The sequence below is a fragment of the Lacerta agilis genome, chromosome 12 (assembly GCF_009819535.1).
Source record: "Lacerta agilis isolate rLacAgi1 chromosome 12, rLacAgi1.pri, whole genome shotgun sequence".
NCBI classification, from domain to species: domain Eukaryota; kingdom Metazoa; phylum Chordata; class Lepidosauria; order Squamata; family Lacertidae; genus Lacerta; species Lacerta agilis.
The window spans coordinates 35,219,731-35,232,420 of record NC_046323.1 but is presented as its reverse complement, the minus strand read 5'-3'; the positions used below and the strand labels follow the sequence as shown (position 1 = coordinate 35,232,420).

Sequence of the window (12,690 nt, the reverse complement as noted above, 5' to 3'; positions counted from 1 at the left end):
TCACTTCAAAAAGTGTATTGTAAAGTTAGAAAAGTTTCAGAAAATTGCGACCAAAAAGATCCAAGGGGTTGGAAAAACTCCCCTATGAGGAAGTTGCAACATTCTGGACTTTTTAAATCATAGGAAAGGTGAGAAAGAGGTGACATGATAGAAATTTATAAAATTATGCATGGCATGGAGGAAATGGAAAAAAGGTTTTTCTCCCTCTTTCATAACACTAACACTAAACACATAACACTAAAAGTTGTAGCATTCCAATGAATGTTGGAAATTTTGGGACAGTTAAAAGAAAGTGCAATGCATAGTTTAAACTATGGAACTTGCTTCCACAGTAAGCAGTGATGGCCACCAACTTGGATGGCTTTAAAAGAGGAGTAGACAAATTAATGGACGATACAGCTATCAGTGGCTAGTAGTCATGATGACAATGGTCTGCCTCCACAGTCAGAGGTAGCCACGCTTCTGAATACCAGCTTTTGAAACGACAGGAGAGGAGAGTTCTCTTGTGTTCAGGTCCTGTTTGCAGGCAGCCCATAGGCATCTGGCTGGACTAGACGGGTCTGTGCCTTGATCCAACAGGGCTTTCCTTATATTCTCAAAGAGAATAGGTGGTTGTACTTTCATGCCCCTGGATCTGCATGACAGCTGCTCATCAGATATCATGTTTGCATAGGAGTCTGTGTGCATAAAGTCTAACACAAGTCGGCCCTATATACCACAAAACTGAAATTTACAAGTTGCACATTTTAGGTTGTGGCTGTGTACACAAATATGCAAACAAAACATCCAAAATTTGACTGCTGAGTGGGCTGGGGACAGAAAGGGTCCAAACCCCTTACTATACACAAACATTTAAAAATGCACATATTACATCAGAAGCCATACTGTCAGCTCCACTGCATGATCTCAAACATGCAGGTTTATAGTCTTGGCTGTGCCATTAGTAAACTGTGAGATATTAACATCAGTTCTCATTTTACATAGATAACCTTATTTTTCTATCAATGCAAGTACAGTAGTCAAATGCAAACAACTGAATCAGTGGAGTTATTTCTGCTTATGATGTGGAATTTGAAACCTTAACTCCACTTTGATCAGAGATCCTTATAAAAGATTAAGGCTGTCAGGGAGGAGAAATGAACAGAATAAAATCCTAATCCCTAGTACTAGTGTTCAAGCAAAGCAAGTAGCCAAGGCAACTGCAGTTATAGTTGTTTCTAGCATTTACTGATAGCAGAATAAACAGTCCTCCTGCTGATACTAGTGCTACAGGGAGGCAAGCAATTCTGAGCCGCCATTCCAATCCAGGTTCTGACCATAGATGAAGACAAGAGAAGACACGAAGGTATCTATGAGCAAACGATGAAATGCAAGCAAGATGACTAAATCCACATGGCAAAGCAGGGAAAAATCCAGGAAAAGAAAGTGGGAAGTCAGGAGGGTTTACAGTAGCAGCAAGTGAAGATCAGAAAGGAAACTTATGCAAGAACTTAAGTGTGTTCTGGGAAGGGGAGGGACTGAGCAATGATAAATACCAGGTATCCTACTGTGGGTCCATTGCCTGCGAGATCTGAGAAATACCAAATTCAGGTCTAACACTTTAATATGCTAGAGTGGGGAAAACCTGTATACACAGCAGAATCCTCACTAGTCAGCTCTTAAGTATATATAGCTTATGAATAAGTTAAATCAGATTCATTCCACGTCTCTGGATCACATTCTTCATTGACAACACTTGCTTATCTTGAATCCCACAGGAATCAGAATCTAGCATTTAAATCATAGGTTATAAAGCCCAACTTTTGGTGAACAACCTGCAGGTGTTGAGGAGTATCTGTTTCAGGATCACTTACAGTTGTTATTCTATATCGGGGTGGGGAAGCAGTGGCCTTCAGGCCAAATCAGGCCCAACATGGGACCAAATTTGGCCCACAAGGCACTTTCCCCCAAACCATGCCCACCTGCCCACACCTGATGTCAGGTGTCATGCAGGTAGAGATGTGGCAGCAATGGAACAATCTGGAGCCTTAATCTACACCCCAGATAGAACAGAAACTGACAACAAGCACAGAAACTAATGGGAGCTGTTCAGAAATACTCAAATGTCACTTGAAATCCTACACAGAATTTTAGGAGGAGGACAAAATATATAAATTAGGAAGCTCGGAATTGGAAGAGAATATAACTATATTTGCTGCATCAGAAACATAGAAGAATACTGAAAAGTCAAGAGCATGTGATTCTCACATACAATTTTTAAATAAATGGCATTAGTTAACTGAATAAATTAGAAAACTTAGAACATAAAGTTTATCCCCAAAATCCAAGTAAAAATAATAATATATGGCTATCGCTCTAATAGTGACTGACAGCATAAATCCTATGCATGTCTGTTCAGAAGCAAGTCTCACTGAATTCAGTTAAATCCTATTTAGGCTTGTAAAATACTGTAGGCTAAATTACAAAAAGGTTGTCAGGGATGCAGCTAAGGCTGGAAATATTATAACAGGAGACTTCAACTCCATGAAATTTCTCCTTTTTTGGGTGGGGGGAATTGTATCACAATAGGCACATGTTTTCTAGACAATAAATGACTCCAGATGGGGTGGTCAATCATGGAACTCACCAAAAAGAAAATCTATGTATTTAATCCCAAAAGGTGAATAGGATCTGGCAGAAGATGCAAATAATGAACACAATTCAATCATGCTTAAATATAGCGAATATGAAAAAATGACCGGAAATTCCCTCAGTCATATTAAACTGTAAAACGGGGAATTAACATTATTATTATTATTATTATTATTAGGTAAAAGTAAGCTAAAACATACATAGTGGGGAGAGCCAAATCACTTCAAGAAGCTTGGAAATTATTTTAAACTTCTTTAATAATAGCTACAACAGGTGAAAAAAGGCACCAATAAATCTGAAAAGATGCAAGGGTAGTTAAATAGCAGTATGAAGAAAAGGTCATTTGTACCAGTAACCCCCCACTTGTTGAATTCAGTTTCTAGAGAGGACTGTCTCACACCTCCTCTGGTAGGTTTTTCCCCCCTCACCAAGAAAGGCCTTCTAATTTTCCCAGGCCTTTGAACATTGTGTTTTGAATATTATTTAATTCAGTGAACTTTTATTCCACTGTTTTAAATTGTGGATTTATTTATCTGCTCTCTATTTCAATTGACTTCTGATTTTATTGCTGTGTTTTTATTATACTTTTATTGTAACGTGTATTTTTATGTTCAAAGCAGCATAGATAGTTTTTGTTTTAGGGTGGCACATAAACAATGCAAATAATAAAGAATGCTATAAAAGTCAAGAATTTTTCTTTCAAAAATTGCAGGGCTTGCCTGAATTGAAACATAGTGAGAGACACAATAAAAGGTGCTCTGATAAACCAAATGCACATAAAACAAGCCGGGGGGGGGGGGGGAGAATTGCTATTTTTTAAGTATTAGTTTAAATAAGAGCAAGAGAATCAGGAAGCCAGCTAGTTGATATTATGATAGCTAAAAATGAACCTTACAATCTATAGGGGACATAGATCAGTGCATGGCTATTACCATCGTGTTCTGATTTGGGGCTTCCCAGAGATATCTGGGATGGGGGGCACTGCTGCAGGAACAATGGACTGGATGACTGTCTGATTTAGTTTGGAAGCTTTTTCTTTATAAGGCAAGGTGCACATCTTGTATTAAAATCTGGGTGTTCCTCAGGCTATTCTCATAACAAAGATTAAACTCACTATGAAATAAAACTGGAAAGTCAAAAATTGTCATTCACTAATTTTTTTAAATGACCACAAGATTACGCTTTAGTCACTATTAAGTAAAAGCAACACCTTGTTAGTGGCCAATTGTTAAGTGTACACGTTATTAGTAAAATACAATATTTGAAACATTAAATTCCACAGATTCTTACCAGCTTACTGAAATGGTATTTACAGTAGCCACAATACTGGACGTTATCTGCACCATTACCTTCTTCTTCACAAAGAAGTCCTGCAAACTGTGCACTGAGAAGAAGAAAAAGAGAGGAAGAAATCAGATACTGAAGATGGAAAATGTAACTGCTCAACAAAATACTTAGTAGAGGAATCCCAAAGTTGCCAAGGGGAAGGATCTATGGTAGAGAGAATGCCACTTCCTAAGCTCTCCCAGCTTGGGCTGGTCAAGGTGGAAGTCAGGAGCTGGGAGGTGGAGGCTCTACTACCCTCCTTTCAGCCTTCTAAATTTTTCCCTTCCCAATGACACCAATGGGAAGGGAAATAAGTAATGAAAGGGGAAATAATTTTTCTCCCTTTCTGTTGGCATGTCTGGACAACAATGGGGTCTGGGATCAAGTGGATGCAATGCCTTCCACAATATGTCCCAGAAGGCCCTGTTTCTCTACCATCCTCAGAACACTGCTGGTAGTAGAATGACAGCAACAGAACTTATGCCACGATACTAGAGAGGCCTGTGCCCATAGACCTCCCTCTCCGCAGCATCCTACAACCTCTCAGCCTCCCTCCCGGGACACACAGAACTGCTCCCTAAAACAGGTTCTTATTTAGATAAAAGATAATCTTTCGGCTGAGTGTGTAAACATGCACTGGAAAATCTAATCAGAAAAAATGTCTTAAGGTTACTGTACTGGTGGGTAGCCGTGTTGGTCTGCCATAGTCAAAACAAAATCGAAAATTCTTTCTAGTAGCACCTTAGAGACCAACTGAGTTTGTTCCTGGTATGAGCTTTCGTGTGCATGCACACTTCTTCAGATACCTGTATCTGAAGAAGTGTGCATGCACACGAAAGCTCATACCAGGAACAAACTCAGTTGGTCTCTAAGGTGCTACTAGAAAGAATTTTCGATTTTGGTTACTGTACTGTTTGTGAGTAGGGAGGACATCAAGCCTTTTTTCTGCACTACCGCAGCACAAATTGTACAATGAATTATAGAAATAATGGTTAAGTAAAATGTACTTACTACAACCATGCTGTATCAAGTGATTATTTTAAATGGAAACATGCCACTATGGAGCCACATCTACCAGGGGAATAAAACAATATACAGTCGTACATCACGTTACGTACGCTCCAGGTTACGTACTTTTCGGGTTACGAACTCCGGTAACCCGGAAGCGCAACCCAGAGTGCGCGCAACACGCGGATGCACAGAAGTGTTCTGCGCAGTGCGCGCATGCACAGACGCGTTCGCTTGCGCAAACCGCTACTTCTGGGTTTTTCGCGCGCTTGTTAGGGTTGCGTACTTTTCGGGTTACGAACTGTAACCCGGAACCAATTACGTACGCAACCCGGGGTACCACTGTAACTTGGAGAGAGGAAACCAGGAATGCACACAAGTGGAATTGCTTACTTACCATGTTACATGGAAAGCTTGGCGGCATCCATGCTTGTTACAAGTCATGCAAGCGCCAGTCGCTGCTTTGCTTTCTCTGCCTTGCTCATCACATATATAACACGTCTATTCGGGAAAATAAGACAGTAGTAAGAACACTATTATCTTTAAATGGACTCAAACTCAGCAGCAAAAGTAAGAGTAATACTCCTTTGAGCAACTACAGCAAATACAAAGCAAAGGAAAGGCTGAACAGTGCTTCAGTTCTCAGACCTGCTCATTTAAGTCACACTCCAATATTCCAAAACAGACTGTATGTTATGCAGAATGCTTTGTGTGATTAGCTGTTCCCAATGCTACCAAGATGCAGAGCTGTAGCTACGGAGGGGGGGGGCAGCCAGGTTTTTTGCCTCAGGTGAAGGCCATTGAGGCTCCTAGTCTCTATGTGTGTACATAAATGCCAAACTAATTTTCTGACCCGTGTAAAATAAAGCCTAGTTTAGTCCCTGCATGATGTATAGCATCAGGGCTGGCCCAATACATTTTGCCTATGCCCCTGATGCCTGCCCCCTGCAGATCTGTTGCCCTACCACCTCCCTCCCTCCAATGTCACTGCCGCCCGACCCATCTCCACAACTGTGGCTGCACTGCCACCACAACACCACAGCAATGGCGAGGACACAGTGGGAAGGGCAAGTGCACTGGATCCACAGCATGGAAAGTGCTAGCAGCAGTACAACAGTGGGGGTGAGGAGGGGGAAGGAAGAGGGTCAGATCCACCTGAGGCAAATGACTTCACCTCGCCTCATGCATAGACCACCCTTGGGTGAATACAAACTACTTCTTTATCATATGATATTTCTCCACATTAATACACTACCCTGGAGGTTGGTTCTGGCAAATAAAGCTCCTTGGTTATGAAGACTCAGAATGAGTTTACTGAGGCTTCATATCATGTTAATGGCAAGGAAAGGCATTATGGGAAAGTGTTTCTGCATGGTAATCAATGACTGACATCAGCCTCAGATGTGGTAAATAACAGTACTGTACTAAAAAACCTGGAATAACTTTTCTACATGATAAGTGCCGTATAATTTACATTTCTTCAGATCATTGTATCATTAAGATTTTCTGATTATTTTAATTAAATTCGCTGTAGCAATGTGGAAGACCTCCAGTGGGGCCAGCTGCATACAATACACATACCCAGATGCACAAACACAAATACACATATCCAGCTGCACAAAAAACACAATATTTAAAATATGCAAAGCTAACATTTTAATACTTTTCAATAAAACCTGTTGCTTTTGCAGGTCTAACAAGATACTTCTAAGACAACATTCCTGTGAAGTAAGATTATCTCAATTTTCCTTGGGCTGCTGGCATTAACTGTTTTGTATCAATGACTACCCTGCAGAATTGAAACCCAGAAATGCATATCAGCAATCACAAAGCTGATTGCTTGGCTATTTCATGGCTGCCAGACGATTTCAGAAAAATGCACTCTTCTAGGCAGATTCAGTAATGGAGATTCACAATAAACCTAATTTTCAAACAAGATTTCTAGTATTCACAGAAAATTGTTATATTCTTAAAATAATCTCAGTCTCACAGGATGCATAGCTGGGCATTTCTAGTACTTATTAAATACAGTACATACAATTCTAATCCAAACAAATATTTTAACTTTTGCAATGTCTCTAGCTCTTCAGCTGAAAACTCAACAAGCTTCATGTTTGGGGACAGCAAGGATTGTCTGCTGAAAGGAGTTGGTGTCTTACTTGTGGTACTCCTGTACAGTTGTACCTTGGTTCTCAAATTTAATCCGTTCTGGGAGTCTGTTTGACTCTCGAAACGGTTCAAAAACCAAGGCACCACTTCCGATTGGTTGCAGGAGCTTCCTGTAGCCAATCAGAAGCGGCAGAAGCCACAGTGGACATTCGGCTTCCCAAAAATGTATGCAAACCGGAAAACTCACTTCTGGGTTTGCGAAGACCGGGAGCCGATTTGTTTGATGACTAATGCGTTCGACTACCAAGGTACGACTGTATTGACTGTAGGGTGAAACTTTCAAAGGCTGCTTACAAATGTATTAATAGATTCTTTGCAAGCATTGTTCAAATACTGGTGCCCTTAGCAACATACAATCTCATTTAATCATCTCATTACAATTTCATGACATGAAATGTTTAATGTAACCAGTCACTTTCCACAAGATAATGAACTTTGATACTGGCTTATTACAGTCTATCAAATTCTCTCAAAAACATTTTGAACTCTTATTCTAACCCATAACCAACTATTATTTGCTCCCTCTAATGACAGGCTCCTGTTCTACCTTACATCATATAATGCTCATATATTCATCTCTATCTTATTAGTAAACACAGATCCATGTAACAACTTTATTCATGTAAGAGTCTGTATTCTACCTGACAAGTTTACTACAGAAATCTCATGCAGATATTTGCCCATATGTATCTGACATTCATCTTTGTTTTAGATGTGAAAGAGGGCACACAAGTCCCAGCACGTTTCTATTCTACAGACCCAGCGTTGAGCAGCCTACTGTTTTCAGCAATGATTAAGTAGTCACCAATAAATGCCCACTAGCAAAGCCTGAAGCGGCACCAAAAACAAAAACAGGACTCCAAGGGTCCCTTCACACATTATCCACGTTAGCAATATATACCTGTTAACTACAGAAATGTCATATATCCATTTTGTAACCATACGTATATGTCATAGGTATGGTTACAAAATGGATGTGTGACATATCTGTAAATCTGCTGCAGAGCATACACATGGACAAAAAGTGGGTCTCTCACACTTTATGGGTAATGCCACAGTTGCATATAAACATATATAAGCATATCCTTTCCAAATTTACATACAATATGAATCAGTGTTATGAACTGCCCTAAAATATACATATTAATGGGTCTACTCTGAGTAGGCCTTTGTCAAACACATAGACAATTGTTTTTCAAGTATCAGTTCACATTGCAAAATGGTTTTGTACAAATATGATAAAATCATGTGCCTTTATGATCTCTTGATCAACTGCATCAACCCAATCCAGAGATGTGTAGTAGACTAAACATGCCTGACTGGATCATATTGATCACATGTTCAGCTTTTACAACATCAAGTTCTAGTGCCAACTACCTGAGCATTACAACCACACACAGAGCAACTAATTCTTCTTCTATTGAAGAATCACTGTCACTGGATTAGGGTGAACATGTTATAAAACAGCAGCTACATGTTGGGCAAATTGTGAGCAGCAAGCACTTTAGGGTTTTTAAACAACAACAACATGGTTTTAATGTATTTCATGAATAAAACTCACTTACAGCGAAGATATGATGTGCAGACAGAAGGTAACACAATATTTTTTTATGAATGAGAATAAAAAAATGTAATGAAATGTAGTCACTGACAGCATAAAAAACTGAAAAAATAAATGGTGAATTGTTGAGAAACTACAGAAACAAAACTATGTCTAGAAAAGATAGTAAAAGTCTGAAAATGCAAGTTAACTTGCACTAACTCAACTAAACTGGCTTTTCTATGTATAACAAACTCTTGATATCGAACTAATTTTGAAACCCCTTTCAGTTTCAAAAACGTTTTTTCCAAACAGCCTGTTCAAGAAATATAAAGTTGCATCCTCAATGCCCAGTTTATGAAACTAGCATCATAAACTAGTTCTTTAAACTGGCCTATGTGGGGTGACATTTTCTATAGCCTTAATTGTAGCTTTGTAATACTGTGCTTGACATCTGACAAAGTTAAAAATAACTATAAGATAAGTTAAAAAATAAAATTAAGACAAAACAGCAGATTGGGTTAACTGGTGAATGGTAACAGAGGGAACAGGACTCAGATTTCTGGAAGTCCTCCCCATGCTGTGCATCTAACAATGTCCCTACTGCATCTATCTGTCCCTAACCCCATACGTTGGTCCCCCAATTGAAAATGGGAGGCTGGATAAAGAGTTAAAGATAGACTACATACAGATGACTATGGTACATCTTCAATGAACACTGCATTAGTCCCCAACTAATGTTCAAGAAAACACATGGCAGGGATCATGCTGGCTTATTCTTCCCCCCTTCCCACCTGCTCCAAGATCTCAACGATATTGCATGCTAGGTATCATATATAATTATATATATATATATCCTATTTTAAGCCGTATATATGTTACCAAAACGTATATACCGCTTGACTGTAATAAAATCTCTAAGCGGTTTACACACAAGGACCTGAATCCCCTAATCTGTACACTCTGGTTTTGTCTACTGGCCTCTATGCATGTACAACTCCAATAATACAGGTGTATGATTAACTGCTGCGTAACCTCATATACACGCAGTACCAGGAAATAATTAAATAATTCAATTCACCTGGAAATGGCAAGAGAGAGTTGGAGTGTCCTCATGGCTCACGAGGAGAACCTCCCAGGAGCATGAAAAGGACGTCAGTGAGGGCTGAGGAAACCCTGAAGAGGCGTAGTGGGGCTTTGTTTACACTGCTCAGCCTCCCCACCTAACAGCTGCATGTGCGGGGTAGCACAGCAGCAGCTGCTACTTTCGTAAAAGTCCTCCAGCCTCCTGCCTGCCCCAGAACTTCAATTCTAGCTGTGGATATTTTTGGATACAGTAATTTTGGTATGGATTGAAGAGAGAGCTACAGAAAGGGCATTTAAAGGGTTTTTTAGAGGGTGCTCCCTACTTTAGCCAATTTCATTTATGTGTGTGGGGGCCCAGAATGTAACCTCCGCATAAGTGGGGAATCGCCTGTACATAACTTGTGAGTCAGCATAATCTAAATCTCACAACACACACTCCAACTGAATTTCTACACTGGTCTATTATGTGTAAAGAACTTGAGTGGGTGGGGAGCTCCTGCTGATATTACATTCACTTTCTCAAAGGCAAAACAATGTTTAACTACATATACTTCCCTAAAGCAAAAGAACAAGAACTGTGAACACTGTGCTACAAGAAGAAAGGGAGAGGAGAACAACAACAACAACAACAACAACAACAACAACAACAACAACAACAACAACAACAACAACAAAGGTTGAAAAATTCAATTCTACTCTCAATTAACTTTTAATAAGAACCATATCAAGGAACTGATTAACAGTAATCTCTGCTGCTAAGTATAGTGATTACTAATAAAACAGGAAATGTTTTAAACCTACTTGATCAGTTGATGATGAAAAACATTAGATATCTAAGTAGATATTACCTCATGCTATAAACTTCTGTAAGACATAAATAATTTTACTAATTTTCTTTCACACAAAATGTTCTTTAAAGAAGTAGAAGCCCTTCAAAGCAAAATATGCTTGTTTGTTTTTAATGAGATGTGAAACATATAGCATATTTTTCAAATATGAAATTATATCAAGAAAATAAGTCATAGTAGAATTATACCTTATTATAGCGATCATGAGGAACAGACTGCAACACGATAGGTTCCATTGTAGAAACATTTGCAAATTGCACCTCGGGAATGTACAGAGCACAAACCACATGAGCCCAACCTATAAAAAGTTAATTACATTTTATTCTTAATACCTTCTGACAATACAAATAGAATAATTTCAACTATAAAAAAGAACATTTCATATAAGTTGCATGTATTTTCAATTATTTAAGCATAATGTAAGTATCTAACACATTCCTTAGCACATCACAGCATATAAAGATTACAGATTTTCAAACAGCTGTAAACAACTAATATAAATTTAATAATGATTTTGCAAAAGTAGAAACAAAACACTTTTATATTGTACCTAGTTCTTAATTCACATTGAAATTAATGGGCCTACATACGTGAAATTGGGAAGAAAATATGCAGATAATTAAACTATAATGGTTTCTCTTCACACCTTTCCATAAGAAATAAAGAATTTTTGCTTCTTTTCTTGTCGCTTACATCTAAGACCTGACACTATTACTTTTATATCTTCCTGTGTGGTATCCTAGAATGGTATTTCAGCATAAAGCAGCATATATTTTTAGCTTTCTTTCAGTAGCTTTTGATAGTATTTCATAGACCAGTAGGGTATTTTTTTCTGACAGTTTTTTCTTTTCAATTTCCAAGGATTCTTGACCCAGATAAGAGCCTGCCTAATTTCAGGTTCTCTGTGGTTCCCAAGAGAGTCACCAATTTGTGCTTGCCAAAGAAAACAATTTAACCATGTCTGCTACTGTTTCATTGCATAAATAGCTCAGCTTGAAAATTACTTTGCTATTCAAGAGCTGCCCATATTCTGTCCTGGATTACTTTATACAGAGAATTCCCAGACAGTTTGATACACCAATTTCCCAATATGAAAAGCAGCAGAATAGCAGGAATGTTCAAAACATAATTGCAGCCTTCCACAAGAAATTATGTCCCAATCTTCACACACACTCTATATCTGTGTTAACGTCCAAACATGAAGGAAAAAATATCACAGGGGTACACAAAGTACCTGTTAGAAATATCACATATAAAACTTATCTAATCTTCATACAATGTTATAAGGCTCAGCTCTACTTATTCCGTGTATACTCAGTTGCTTCAAACCATGCATAAGGTAATAGATCATGTTTTACATGGCAATGCTGTGAACAGCAAATATTACATAAAGCTGAAAAACGTTTGCAAACATTTGGGACCATGAATGGAGAAATATTTGATTGTCTGCAGCTCTCAGGAACCTGCTCCAGAACTATTTATAAATATCTGCAAAACAGAAATGATTTGTGGTTTTTACAGCATACATACTGCGCACTGGTATATATGCAACACCCTTGCCAAAAATCTGAATCAACCTATTCCAGCATGCAAAAATGTTATGACACACACACCAAATTCCGCAAGAAAGAATGTGTGCACAAGGGACAAGGAAAATACACTCTGAAGGTCAAACTAGACATGCCACTGTGCACATGACTGGCCCTTGTTTACTTTGTTGTCTTTTAAAATCTTTACACCCAACGGCAGCTTTCCTCTGAAGGCAAATGGTAACCACTGGGCAAGTCCTACCTGTATTGGAACCATGACAGGAGAAATGAATTAAATCCCCCCCTTATCCCCACATCAGAGTGCCAAGCAGGCCTCCCTCAGCAATATTTAACACAGGAAAACCAAACACACAAGTGCCAATCACGTGTACAACATTTAGTGCTGTCCCCCCCCTCCAAGCCTTTTTCCCTCTCCAAAAATAGGGAAATTGAAAGATGCTGGGCTATGACATGTGACAGGGCAGATAAATTTGTTTCTATCTAGGCAAACCTTTGATATTTAGAAGTCCATAATAAATATGATGACAAATAT

At 38.7% G+C, this 12,690-nt stretch overlaps 1 protein-coding gene across 9 annotated transcripts in view; it reads right to left on the bottom strand.

Moving 5' to 3' along the window:
• MLLT10 (MLLT10 histone lysine methyltransferase DOT1L cofactor) overlaps nt 1–12,690 on the bottom strand; it is a 123,664-nt gene that overhangs the window by 70,889 nt on the left and 40,085 nt on the right. For 5 of the 9 annotated variants that reach the window (XM_033165881.1, XM_033165882.1, XM_033165884.1 and 2 more), the window contains 3 exons: nt 10,797–10,906; nt 5,363–5,466; nt 3,922–4,015 (listed from right to left, as the gene is read on the bottom strand). The exons of 2 other annotated variants lie outside the window; for them this stretch is intronic. In XM_033165881.1, the coding sequence (XP_033021772.1) occupies nt 3,922–4,015; nt 5,363–5,466; nt 10,797–10,906 (308 nt within the window). The remainder of the gene's footprint in view (nt 1–3,921; nt 4,016–5,362; nt 5,467–10,796; nt 10,907–12,690) is intronic. 2 more of the 9 variants (XM_033165888.1, XM_033165887.1) reach the window with 2 other exon arrangements.